The 13,063-nt window shown below is 61.1% G+C and overlaps 1 protein-coding gene across 3 annotated transcripts; it reads left to right on the top strand.

The window, feature by feature from the left end:
- Window positions 1-873: 873 nt before the first annotated feature.
- Window positions 874-12,475, top strand: AMPD2 (adenosine monophosphate deaminase 2). 3 transcript variants are annotated; one of them, XM_046002264.1, is made up of 18 exons: window positions 874-1,316; window positions 6,205-6,335; window positions 6,557-6,687; window positions 7,096-7,164; window positions 7,265-7,376; window positions 7,627-7,813; window positions 8,043-8,184; window positions 8,294-8,383; window positions 8,601-8,730; window positions 8,835-9,029; window positions 9,116-9,247; window positions 9,386-9,549; window positions 9,802-9,928; window positions 10,022-10,185; window positions 10,404-10,524; window positions 10,820-10,993; window positions 11,191-11,301; window positions 11,432-12,475. In XM_046002264.1, exons 1-18 carry the CDS (start codon window positions 1,307-1,309, stop codon window positions 11,639-11,641), a joined length of 2,400 nt encoding a protein of 799 aa, XP_045858220.1. In that variant the 5' UTR covers window positions 874-1,306; the 3' UTR covers window positions 11,642-12,475. The 3 variants fall into 3 exon arrangements, with proteins under 3 accessions (XP_045858220.1, XP_045858226.1, XP_045858212.1); XM_046002270.1 differs by lacking the exon at window positions 874-1,316 and adding an exon at window positions 1,788-2,323; XM_046002256.1 differs by lacking the exons at window positions 874-1,316; window positions 6,205-6,335 and adding an exon at window positions 2,027-2,323.
- Window positions 12,476-13,063: the final 588 nt, after the last annotated feature.

Below are 13,063 nucleotides of genomic sequence, written 5' to 3'. Positions count from 1 at the left end.
GTGGAGAAATAGGAAAAAGACCAATTGCTGCTAACACACTGAAGATACCAGTGGTCTTAGGCACACGCCCCTCAAGTTCCCTTTAGGTAGGACTCTCTGTCACTTGGAAGTGGAGTGCTAGCTGGGTGGGGTGTCTGCAGTCCCCCCAAACAGCCCAAACTCCACTTCTTTATAGGCTACGAGGAGAATCATTACCGTGTGAGGTTGTCAACAGGGAACCAAGGCCAAAGACATAGCCAGGATAAGCCATTAACTGAGTAGTAACTACAGGCCAGGCACTGTTCTAAGGACTTGACTTAGATTAACTCATTTATCTTAACCACCATCATACAAAGCAGGGTCTCACACAGTCGTTTTCCGATGAAATAGAGCAGAGACCAGTAACTTTACCAATGTCAATCACAAAGTAAGTGGAGGAGTATGGAATTGAACCCATGCATTCTGTCTTCAGAGTCTAAGCTTTTAACCAATAAATATAGAAGTAAATGCGGGAAGGGGAGCCAGAGTTGTAGGGCACACCCTGTTTATCTACGCCTGCCAGAAGAAAACGGACGACCTAGAATGAGAATGCTGGGGTAGGACTTCTAAAAGTGATTTAATCTTGAGACACTACTAGTTATCTTTTACTAGCCACCGACTTTATGCCAGGAACCGCGAAAAGGTGCTTAACAATGCTCCCAGTAACTCCCTTGAGTGCGATTACACCACCCCATTTCACGGATGAGGAAGCTGACGCACATGACTTGCCCAAGACCTGGCCGGGCCAACTGCGGAGTGGCGGCTGCCCACGTGGCGCCGGGAAGCGGAACGCGGCGGGGGCGGGGCCTGCCCGGCGGGGGCGGGGTCTCGGATCTGGCAGGGCCTCAGGCGTCGGAGAAGCTCTTTGGCTCTCGCAAGGCTTTGGAGGGGTCGCACCTGTTGCGTGACTCCCCCGCAGTCCAGCCTCGGTAGTCCGATCCCGAATACGCAGAGAGTGTGGAGAGACGCTCAGACGAGTTACGGGTCCTGCTCTCTGGGAAGCACGTGGCCTGCTCGCCTCTTGAGCAGAGAGCTGGGGGTCGGGACTCCCGGGTCTTCGCGAAAGGTCCGTGCAGCGGCCGAAGTCTACCAGGGCCCACCTCCCGCCTCTGGGCATTTTTAAAAGACTGCCTTCCTTCTTCAATATCCGTGCCGGGGGCAGGGGTCCTCGGAGGGACTTGGCCAGGATCTGGGTCCCAGCCCTCCTCCCCTCCTTTGCGACCCCCGCTTCCCGGCGGGGCAGACCTTGGCGGGCAGCCTTCCCGGTATCCCTGCGGGCTCCGGCAGCATGGCCTCAGGTGAGTGTATGTGCGCGTCTCTATGGGGGAGGGTCTCTGGGATGGAGAAGTGCTTGGCCAGGGTGACAAGCGGGAGGGGGTCTCAGCACAGCCTGCAGACCTAGGAAAGGTGGCCGTCTTCTCTTAGGGCGGGCCTGGGAGAGCAGAGCCTGAGTGCGAAAAGACAGAAAAGTCTGAAGTTGGAGCCTCTTTCCTAGCCGCTGCCCCCCACCCCCCACCAGAAGCCCCTGCCTCCTGGCTTCCCTGCAGTCCTAGAAGGTAGCTTCTGCCGGCCAGTGGAATTTCCCCAAGACAGGCTCCTCCCTGCTGGGCCGGGATTCTCAGTTCTACCCCCATCCTCCCAGAGCTGGACTACCCCTGGGGCTGGGAGTCTGATAGAGAAGAGAAAAAAGGACTGTGCCCCAGAGCGGCTGGGTTTTCACGGGGAACGCTTGCTCTGAGATAATGTGTTCTGAGTTTGGGGGAGCTCGGGCTGGATTCCTGTTTATTATTATTTTTTTCTCCCATACTGGCTGGACCAGCTAGCCCGGACTTTGACTCCTGTGCCCCAGAGCCCTGGCAGGGGGCAAGGGCTCCTAAAGGGGTCAGTGGAGTACTGGGGGCTGGCCCTTCCCCATCTTGTTCGCTAACCTCCACCCTCCACCTCCGCCCCCCAGGCCCAGCTAGCAGCAGTCGCGTCACTCCAGGGTCTGAGGAGGGAAAGGAGGGGATAAGAGGCGGGGATGGAGGCCCCCCTCCTCGAGGTTGCCTAGACAACATCAGAAATCGTGGCCAGGGCCTCTTCCGCCTGCGGGGCTTCTGCTTCCTGCATCAGTCACTCCCGCTGGGGGCGGGGCGGAGGAAGGGGTTGGATGTGGCAAAGCCGGGCCCAGCTGGAGCGGCTCGGACTCCCCCCGCCATCTCCGCGGCTGGAGCCATGGCATCCAACCCATCTGGCCCCGGCAATCCCAAGGCCAAATATCCCTTTAAGAAGCGGGTCAGCTTGCAGGCCTCCTCTGCAGTACCAGGTGAGTGTGGGCTTCCTAGCCTAGGGCGCCGGCTCTACCCGACCATCACTAGCCCAGGCCACTGGTCCTGTATGTGTGTGTGGGAGGGGCTGCACCTGCACCCCCTCTGGGGTGATGCCCCTCCTTGTCCTCCGTCCCAGGGACAGCTGGCTTGGAAGGTGGGGTAGAAGGTGGCAGCTTCTGTGTTGGGGGTGCTGCCCTCGGTAACAAGGAGTGGGCGCAGGTGTGGGTGCAGCGAGAGGTGTGTTTGCACACGTGTCAGCGTGCGGATGTGCTAAGACCGTGTGCATGTGGAGCGTGTGTGAATGGAGAGGGAGATGTGTGGGACTGGCTGCTTTGTGGGCTGGCCACACTGCTGGCGGCTGTGTCTTTACCGGGCAGGCTCGGGCTTAGTGCTTAGTTCTTCTTTCTAGGACCCCAGATCTGGAATCCCCTCCCTGGGGAGGGGGCTCTGATATTAGGGCACACTCGTTGCTACTGGGCATCCTGGGGGCTGGGGGCTCAACCATACCCATCATTTGCTGTTGGCCCATTCCTGGTTTTTCTGTGGACTTCCTCAGAAGTATGGGGTGTCCTTGGGCCAGGCCTGTTTCGGGGGCTCGGGCTGGGGCCGCTGCCTGCTTGTGTGCTCCTGCACCCTTTGGTTTGGCTCCCGCTTTGGGAGGCATCTCTGCACCATTCGGAGCAGGCAGCGTGGTGTGGCTGTGTCCATCTCCTGAGTCTGCCTGAGTCTGCTAGCTGAGGGATATCTACCTATCGTCTGCTGCCCCCAGGCTTTGTGGCTAAGGGAGGACACCTCCACCCCCCATTTTGGTGACCAGGTCAAGCCAGCGTCTTCCCCCCCTCCCTTCAGCAGCTACCTGTACCTATAGCCTGCCCATCCATCTCCTGTATTTTCTTATGCCATTGAAAATCCTGCCCAGAGGTCAGGGCTGTTCTGAGGGTCTGTGTTTTCCGTGCCTAGGTCTGGGCCCTCCAGAGAGTGTGTCCCCTGGGGCTAGATCTATAATCTGTGGGTGGTCACTCGGTGGGAGCATCTGAGACTTAGGGGTTGAAGTCTTGGGCATGTCTCTGCCTCTCGACTGAGGCAGCCCTGGCAGGGAGTGAGGGACTCCTGGTCAGAGGGTAGATGAGGAGGTAAGATCTTGGTTGGTGGGAACAGTTCCCTCTGGCTTTTGGTGGACTACATGTGTGTGTGCGCGCACACGGTGCAGTGCGCAGGCTCTGGGGAAGGGACCAGCAGGCAGGAGGCTGGGTCTTCTAGGCCTGGGCTCAGGGAGCATGGAGCCTCTCACCTCTAGCGAACCCTGTGCGGAGGCCTGCAGCCTGGAGGAAGGGCTCTGGCCGCTGGAACCTGTCCTCATCACCCCCATGTTTCTGTCGACATCCTGGGCCACCCTGCTCAGACGGGAGGGTGAGATTAGGACCTTCAGTTCAGCTCCTGCTGCCCTGGAGGTCTGTGGGCGGCCTCTCCTGCTGGGGACTAGGAGGGAGGAGTTGTGTAAGGTCAGGGTTCTTGGGCAGGCAAGGACCTGGGGCTCTGTCTTATACTCTGGGTATGGAGCAGGTGTCCATCTTTCTTTCCTCTTCCTACTCTGCCCTCTTCCAAGGACTAGATAGTGTCCTCCTCCCTCCCCCGTCAAGTTCCGTTCTCTTTCCTGTCCTTCACGGTTTGGTTGTGCTGGCCCACACTAGGCCTGAGTAGGCCTCCCTGGTAGGTTGGACTCTATGTAGTAGGTGTTTTGGAGGGTCCCAGGAGTTCATAATCGCAGATAATGGTGTTTTACACAACACTTGCAGAGCCGTATCTCTGTGAGCCTTAAGGTGGTTGGTGGGTATAGACAGGGCTGGCCCTGCTTATCACCGCTTTATAGACAGGACTTGAAGCCTCCGGGAGGCAGAGACAGGCTAGTAAGTGGGAACTGAGTCAGACTCAAGTCCTCCTGATTCTAGTTCTTTATCTCCCACACTTTTCCTCCTGGACAGTTTGTTGCCAATGATAGGCTTCGAAAGGAGGCTGGAGGTCTGGGGAGCCATGGATCAGGCCCCACGGGCAGCAGAGAAGCTCAGTACCTGGTCCCTACCTGGACTGAGTCACTTCCCTCACTGCCTGCCAGCTTCTCTCCCTGGAAGAGGCTTTGTCTGTCCCTGGGGACCCCACAGACAGGGACGCAGGGGACATTGGTGAGCAAAACAAGGTTGGCCTGGGGCTGTTATGTGCAGAGATGAGGGCTGCTGACCTCCCCTTCTCCCCCAACCCCTGGGCTGCCCTGACCCTACCTGCTCACTGTTCCAGAGGGTGGGAGGCTCAGCCCCGGCCCTCCCTGTATCAGCCTACCCTGCTCCACCCCCCTGGGGGCTCCCCTGTAGGCCAGGCCTTTTTACTAGGCCTTTTTACCGTATAGGTTAAAGCTGTTCCCTTCTGAGCTTGCTTTTATTTCCCAAATCTGACGCTCTTTCCCTTGATTTCTGGCTCCCCTGGGCCTCCCTAGCCCCCTGCTCTCTGTCATCCTAGGGTCTCCCCTGCATGCAGCAGCACTTGGTACAGCCCGTGCCGGCCCCTGAGCTGTCCTGGGGGACTGGCTACTGCTCCTCTCAGCAAAGCGGCAGGCGAGGGGCCCAGGGCTGCTGGCTGGAGCTGCCCGAACCCTGTAGGTAGGACCCAGGCTGGCACCGGTGAGAGCGGGGGCTGGGTCCTGGTTCTAGGGCAGGCACCTCTGCTTCCCTTTGTCCAGCCTCTGGACCCAACTCTGGAGGATCATGAAGTGAGCCCACAGACTTTAAGGCACGCTACCTGGGCAGAGCCTCCAATCCATCCCTAAGATGGGGAAAGGAGGGTGCTGGAAGGCAGTCCCCTTCCAAGTGGGCTGGGAGAGCAGAGTTTGGTGTGGAGAGCTTCGCGGGGGGGAGGGCGGGTGGGCTGGTAGCCCAGGGAGTGTCTGAGTTGCCTGGGAGCTCAGGCAGCCCCCCAGACTAGCAGCTTCAGGGCCTTTAGTGCCTATGTCCTGGTGGTGCAGCTGAGGAGTTCAGCCTTCCATGTGGAGAGGCCCTGGCTTCTGATCCTCCCTTCCCCGGGCCCTCCCTGGGGCCTCCGGCCCAGATCCTGGGGCCTCTGAGTGGCGCAGACTGTTTGTGGCAGCTCCTTTGGAGGGGCAGCCAGCAGTGGGAGGGGCCAGCTGGGGCCAGGCTGCATCTTGGCAGCCCCAGGGTCCTGGGGGAGAGGGCACACCCCTGGGGAGGAGGTAGGGTTCCTGCTGCCAGCCAGGCCCTCCACTTCCTGTCCTCTTCCCTTGGGTTCTGGTGCCCAGGTCAGAGCTGAGTGGCAGCTATATGTTGCCTGTGCTCTGTAGGTCTGAGATGTCGGGCACAGGCCCTGGGTTTCCGGGAGGAGGGTCATTGGGTCCAGAAGCAGGTCTGATCAGGGCCGGCCTGCCTGCTCTGGGAGCTGTGGATGGGGATTGCTGGCTCGGCCACTGGGTCCTTCATGAGCACCCGGTGTGTGTGTGTGTGTGTGTGTACACACGCGTGTGCATGTGCTTGCGTGTATGTGTGTGCCTGCCTGTAGGAGGTTGCCTGCTCACTGAGGCAGCACTTCGTAGTGCAGAATTCGGATTCTTACTCCTGGAGTGAGTGAATCCTCTAGCTCTAGAGGCTGCCTCAGGAACCCCCACGCCTGAGCCTGGAATGGGTGCCAGAAGGTGAAAGTGAGGTCCTCTGGGAGCCACAGGCAGGCTCACTCCCTGGCCTCTGAGGAGGCACGGCCCACTTTGCAGGCTCTGGCCTCTCTCTGGGACAGACCTGGGGCGCGTGGGGGCCCCGGGCTTCTAGTGCACCCAGGCCCTGCCCTCCACCCTTTGACCCTGGCATCGCTGTCTCCACAGAGGCTCGGGGTGGGCTGGGGGCCCCTCCGCTGCAGTCGGCCCGATCCCTGCCAGGCCCTGCCCCCTGCCTCAAGCACTTCCCACTTGACCTGCGCACGTCCATGGATGGCAAATGCAAGGAGATCGCCGAGGTATCACCTGGCACCGCACCCTGTGTCCCTCCACTGCTGTCCCCATGTCCTGTCTCTGCTCCCCACACCCCTCCATCTCAGCCATCCCCTTAACTCCACGCTTGGCTGTGCCCTGACCCCTAGCCTCCCCCCAGGTACCTCCAGCTCCTGCTGCGTTCACCCCAGCCCTAGATGCTGCAAGGGAGGGCCTGGCACACTGACCCTGCCTTCCCTCCCACCAGGAGCTGTTCAGCCGCTCCCTGGCTGAGAGTGAGCTCCGCAGCGCCCCATACGAGTTTCCGGAGGAGAGCCCCATTGAGCAGCTGGAGGAGCGGAGGCAGCGCCTGGAGAGGCAGATCAGCCAGGATGTCAAGTAAGGCCCCAGCCCTACAGTCCAGCAGGCAGCCATGGCATGGAGGGGGCACAGGGCAGTCTGCCCAGTGTCCCTCTGTCTCCACTGGGACACCTTCAGAGCCCCGTCTCTGTCCCTTTCCCACTCTATCCTTCCTCAGGGACCCACTAGGGAGGGAGCAAGTACAGCTGTTGGGTCCTGGTTCTGTGTGGTACCCACCTGTGTGGCCTAGAACATGTCACTCACTCAAAAAAAATTAAAAAAAAAAAAAAAAAACAGAACATGTCACTCAGCTTTGGGGTGTGCTTTCTCGTCTATATTGTGGGGGCCTTGAGGAACAACACGTGCACAGCAGCCAGCACAGGGCAGGGACCTGAGAGCCAGGGCATCCCTTGTCATTGGCCTGACTTCTGTGCCTCTCCCTTTTAGGCTGGAGCCAGACATCCTGCTTCGGGCCAAGCAAGATTTCCTGAAGACAGACAGTGCTTCAGACCTCCAGTGAGGAGGGTGGAGGGGCGTGGAGGGATGTGGGGATGTGGGGCTGGGGCCTGTCCTGCTGCGGGCTCTAGCCCCCCTCCTTTGTGCTCACCCCTTTTAGGCTCTACAAGGAGCAGGGTGAGGGGCAAGGCGACCGGGGCCTGCGGGAGCGAGATGTGGTGCTAGAGCGGGAATTTCAGCGGGTCACCATCTCCGGCGAGGAGAAGTGTGGGGTCAGTGCGGGCAGGGCCTTGGGTCTCTCTACCCCTGTCATCCCCATGTGTCCCAATGGGCTTCCCCAGCCTCGGAGCTGGGTGTGGCTCAGAGAGGGCATTTCTCTTCCCAAAGCAGGAGGGGCAAGGGGTCTGTGGCTGGGAGCCAGTGGATACACTCTTTCCAGGGTCAAGGCTTTGGGGAGGAGGCAAGGGTGAGCCTGGTCTGGGTCTGAGAGCAGGGACAGTGACCCTGGGTGCTTGTCTCTAGGTGCCATTCACAGACCTGCTGGATGCAGCCAAGAGCGTGGTGCGGGCACTCTTCATCCGGGAGAAGTACATGGCCCTCTCCCTGCAGAGTTTCTGCCCCACCACCCGCCGGTACCTGCAGCAGCTCGCTGAGAAGCCTCTGGAGACACGGACCTACGAGCAGGGCCCCGACACCCCTGTGTCCGCTGGTGGGACCCCCCCTCCCTGCCCTGCTCAGCTCCAAGCACCCCTATGTCCCCAACTCCCCAGGAATCTCCACCCTGCCTGCTTCTCACCCCCTGCCCTCCCACCAGGCTCATGCCAGCCTCTTCCACGGTGGGTGGAAGCAGGGGCAGGAGCTCTCCCCCTCTACGGGGCCTCTGGGCGGGGCAGCAGATGGTCCGAAAGAACCTTGACTCTGCCCTCCCTGCCCCGCAGATGCCCCGGTGCACCCCCCCGCGCTGGAGCAGCACCCCTATGAGTACTGTGAGCCAAGCACCATGCCTGGGGACCTGGGCTTGGGTCTGCGCATGGTGCAGGGCGTGGTGCATGTCTACACCCGCAGGGAACCCGATGAGCAGTAAGCGGGTGTGGGGAGTGCTGGGGGGAGCTGTGTGGGGGCTACACTGGCTGGGGAGGGCCCACAGGGCACGACTTGCTCCCTCACCTGAGCTCCCCGCACCTGCCAGCTGCCTGGAGGTGGAGCTGCCGTACCCTGACCTGCAGGAATTTGTGGCGGACGTCAATGTGCTCATGGCCCTGATCATCAACGGCCCCATGTGAGTTCCTGCCAGGCCCAGACTCTCCTCTCCCTTCCAGCCTGGACCGTCCCGCCCCAGCCCTGCCGCACACACCTGCCGTCCCCTCACACCCTTTCACAGTTACCAACCCAGACTTTCCCCCCATCCGTTGCCCCGTCCGCGGTCTCAGTGCTCTCCCCACCCTCTCCCCTGCCACCTGTGGCCCAGAGCCCAGCCGCATTCTGTCCCTCCCCAGAAAGTCCTTCTGCTATCGCCGGCTCCAGTACCTGAGCTCCAAGTTCCAGATGCATGTGCTGCTCAATGAGATGAAGGAGCTGGCCGCCCAGAAGAAGGTGCCACACCGGGATTTCTACAACATCCGCAAGGTGGGGCCTCCCCCCCTGGGCCCGGCCCTGCACCCCGCCCGGCCTCCCTTGGTGGACTGGCCTCCAGTGAACCCAGTGGCCATCCCCCCGCTGTTGCACCCCAGGTGGACACACACATCCATGCCTCGTCCTGCATGAACCAGAAGCACCTGCTGCGTTTCATCAAGCGTGCGATGAAGCGACACCTGGAGGAGATCGTGCACGTGGAGCAGGGCCGCGAGCAGACGCTGCGGGAGGTCTTTGAGAGCATGAATCTCACTGCATATGACCTAAGTGTGGACACGCTGGACATGCACGCGGTCCGTCCTGGTGGCCCAGGGCTGAGGGGCTGGGTCAGAGTGTGGCCAGGGGGCACGGGTGACCTGGGCCTGCCCCTCTTCCCCAGGACAGGAACACCTTCCATCGATTCGACAAGTTCAATGCCAAATACAACCCCATTGGGGAGTCTGTCCTCCGAGAGATCTTCATCAAGACCGACAACAGGGTTTCTGGAAAGTACTTTGCCCACATTATCAAGGTGAGGAGGAGGGACCGCCCAGGCCCATGGGCAGGGACAGCATGAGCCTTGGGCAACCCTTCCCCTGACTGCACGGGAGCCCGGTGTCATGAGTGGATAAGCGGGACGGTTTTTCCTTAACCCCCGCATGTCTTTCAGGAGGTGATGTCAGACCTGGAGGAGAGCAAATACCAGAACGCGGAGCTGCGGCTCTCCATCTATGGGCGCTCGAGGGACGAGTGGGACAAGCTGGCATGCTGGGCTGTGAAGCACCGAGTCCACTCTCCCAACGTGCGCTGGCTCGTGCAAGTGCCCCGCCTCTTGTGAGTGTCCCTTGGGGCGGGAGGGAGCATGCGGAGGCAGAGTTCAAGGGGATGGCACCTGCCTCCCGCCCACCTGGGATGGCAGGGCCTCCCTGCCAAGCCACATCAGAATGGAAGGGGAGCCCCCTGGTTCCGCTCGTGGTCCGCCCAGCCTGGCCCACCTGGTGTCGTGCAGAAGCGCTTCTGTGAGTGCAGGCCAGGCTCCCACGCTGACTGACCCGCACATCCTGTGTGTGTCCATCTTGCCTGCAGCGATGTGTACCGTACCAAGGGCCAGCTGGCCAACTTCCAGGAGATGCTGGAGAACATCTTCCTGCCGCTCTTCGAGGCCACTGTGCACCCTGCCAGTCACCCGGAGCTGCACCTGTTCTTGGAGCATGTGAGGGGGCCGCACGGGGCAGGGGAGAGGGAGGGGGCCTGCCTCGGTTGGGGGAACTGCAGCTCTGGGCCTGACCCCGGGCTCCTGTGCCAGGTGGATGGCTTTGACAGCGTGGATGATGAGTCTAAGCCCGAGAATCACGTCTTCAACCTGGAGAGCCCTCTCCCCGAAGCATGGGTGGAGGAGGACAACCCACCCTACGCCTACTACCTATACTACACCTTTGCCAACATGGCCACGTTGAACCACCTGCGCAGGTGCCCGTCCCACCAGCGTGGCATCCGCTCCCCCTGCCCTGGGGCCACTGGACCCCTGACCCACCCGTGCCCCCACTCCTGGACCCAGCGAGTTCTTTCCAGGCTCAGCCCTCACAGCCAAGAATCTCCCCTGGCCCTTTGTCCCAGGTCCACAGGGTTACCGGGTCGGGGCCTGGGAGCCGGGGCTCAGGCACTGACACGCTCTCTCTAACCCCCAGGCAGAGGGGCTTTCACACGTTTGTGCTGAGGCCACACTGTGGGGAAGCCGGGCCCATCCACCACCTGGTGTCGGCCTTCATGCTGGCAGAGAACATTTCTCACGGGCTGCTTCTGCGCAAGGTCAGGGTCTGCACCCCCAGCCTCCCCTCCCGGTCACTCACCTTCCTTTCAACCCTTCAAGCCTCTTGAGCAACTGATCTTCCTCCTCTCCAAACCCCCAGTTTGGCCCCCTGCACACCCCAGCCTCCACACCGTGGGTGGGCCTCGTTCAGATCTTGGCTGTAAATGACCCTCTACACGTCAGGCCCAGCCCAGGCTCCCCACTCCCTCCTCCTGCAGCCTGTATCCTCCAGAACCAGGTGTCCTCCCCACTGGAGCCCGCCTGACGGGCCCTCCCCCACTGTTGCCCACCCAGGCCCCAGTGCTGCAGTACCTGTATTACCTGGCCCAGATTGGCATCGCCATGTCTCCGCTCAGCAACAACAGCCTCTTCCTCAGCTACCACCGGAACCCACTACCCGAGTACCTGTCCCGCGGTCTCATGGTCTCCTTGTCCACGGATGATCCCCTGCAGTTCCACTTCACCAAGGTCAGAGCCTGGGAGGTGGTCCTGGGACGCGAAGGGCACGGGGCGCCTGGGTCTTGGGGCTGGTGCTGCCCCCCGCTGGTGGAGTGCGGCACATCTTGTGGCAGATCCCGCCCAGAAGGGGGTGGTGCAAGGACGGGTGGGCGGGGACTGGGTGGCAGGCCCCCGTGCAACCTCCTGAGGGCACCTGGCCTGTGCAGGAGCCACTGATGGAGGAGTATAGCATCGCCACCCAGGTGTGGAAGCTCAGCTCCTGCGACATGTGTGAGCTGGCCCGTAACAGCGTGCTCATGAGCGGCTTCTCCCACAAGGTACTACCCCCCCTTACCTGGAGCCTGGTGCCGGCCCTTTCCTCCCCTGTGCGCTTGGGAAGGCCCCAGGGGGGCTGGCCCTGGGGTTGTTCGGGGCTGCAGCCCTGCCTGACAGCCCTGCCCACTGCAGGTGAAGAGCCACTGGCTGGGACCCAACTATACCAAGGAGGGCCCCGAGGGCAATGATATCCGCCGCACCAACGTGCCGGACATCCGAGTGGGCTACCGCTATGAGACTCTGTGCCAGGAGTTGGCGCTCATCACCCAGGCAGTCCAGAGTGAGATGCTGGAGACCATCCCCGAGGAGAGCGGGGTCACGACAAGCCCGGGGCCTCAGTGAGCCCAGCCCGCCATGTTGACACCCCGCCTCTTAGCACCTCGACCACGTTCTCTTCCCCTCCCTGCCCCTCGTCGTGTCTGCATGTGTCTGTTCTTTTTTGTTCTGTCCTGCATGTCTCCAACCTGTGTGTGTCCCTGTGCCACCTCTGGGAAGGTGGGGCCCAGAGTCTGCTTAGCCCTTGTTTTGACTCGGATGGGACTTGATGGCCCAGGTTTGCTGGCTGCCCTGCCCGTGGCCCTATCCCGGGAATTTCTGAAGCCTGGCTGTCCTGTGGGTGTCTCGGTGTCCACAGGGGCTTGGGATGGTTGAGGGGGGCTGGCCCCTCCAGCCTTTGGGGTCCCACCTGGGCAGATGTTGTCTCGTGTGTGTGGCTGAAGAGCCAGGCGGGTGGGGCCCGTGCAGATCTGCCAGGGCATCTGTGGCGCTCAGGCAGCTCTAGTGAGCACGGCTGGGCGGAGAGCTCGGTCACAGCCCTGGCAGCCTGGACTTGGGCCTCGGAGGCGCTGGACCACCGCTTCCCCCACGTCACTGCCTAGCAGTCTCCTCTGTCCTTTCTCTGGTCCACATGCTCCTCTGGTGTCAGCTTCGTGTGCCTCTGTGGGAGGGGGCAGCTGCCTGTGTCGTGTCTGGGGCCACTGCAGCTGGAGGGTCCTGCATCTGTCACCAGCCCTGGGGTTGGGAGTCCCATGACGGTCCCCAGAGTTTTTGACGAGACCTGAATCCACCTGGCCCTCTGCATTGTGTTTTGGACCAAGGCCTTTGCTGTGAAATGCAGTGTTTCATACAATCCCATCTTTCCTAGTGCATGAGAAATAAAGATTATTTAAGTAATGAGGCAGGTGGGATCTCTGTTCAGAGAGGGAGAGCCCTGGGGGTGGTGGCGGAGGGAGGATCCAGGAGCATCACGGATCCAGAGATGGCAGGTCCCAAGGGGAGCGACTGTGTTTGGCTGGTGTGTGTGTGTGCCCATGGAAACGGACTAAGGAAGCTGGGTGGCAGGCGAGGCCCACCGGGGACACAGCTGCTGCCCCAGGCCCTTGTCCAGCCTGCCCCCTCTGAAGTGGGCACTTGGCTCCAGGTCTGGGGCACATTCTTGTCATACCAGTTGGAGGACTGAAATCCCCTCCGTCTCCTACTTCCTTACTTCCAGCCTCTCGGGACCGCGGGGTCGTTGTGAGAATCCGCACTTACAAGCAGCCTTGAGGCCAGTGGTTCTCAAACTTGGGACAGGAGGCTCTTCTGGGGGACTTGTTTAAAATGCCGTTTCCAGGTCCTGCTCTCAGGGGTGCTGATTCCTCAGGGGGAAAGTGTGGTGTGGCCATCTGCGGGCTCCCCAGCACATGATCTTATGGGGTGGGAGCAGGCCTCTGTCTTTGGGATCCAGGCTTAAACGACTTGGCTCCAGTCCACGTTTCATGTGTG

Source organism: Meles meles, chromosome 1 (genome assembly GCF_922984935.1).
Source record: "Meles meles chromosome 1, mMelMel3.1 paternal haplotype, whole genome shotgun sequence".
NCBI lineage: Eukaryota > Metazoa > Chordata > Mammalia > Carnivora > Mustelidae > Meles > Meles meles.
This window is presented reverse-complemented; position numbering and strand designations above follow the sequence as displayed.

Bases quoted from the DNA above. Each gene is read 5' to 3' on its own strand.
- AMPD2 (XM_046002270.1), top strand. From the start codon at position 2,233: ATGGCATCCAACCCATCTGGCCCCGGCAATCCCAAGGCCAAATATCCC. The intron at 8,731-8,834 runs GTGGGGCCTCCC...GTTGCACCCCAG, and splicing joins ATTTCTACAACATCCGCAAG to GTGGACACACACATCCATGC. The intron at 9,550-9,801 runs GTGAGTGTCCCT...TCTTGCCTGCAG, and splicing joins GTGCAAGTGCCCCGCCTCTT to CGATGTGTACCGTACCAAGG.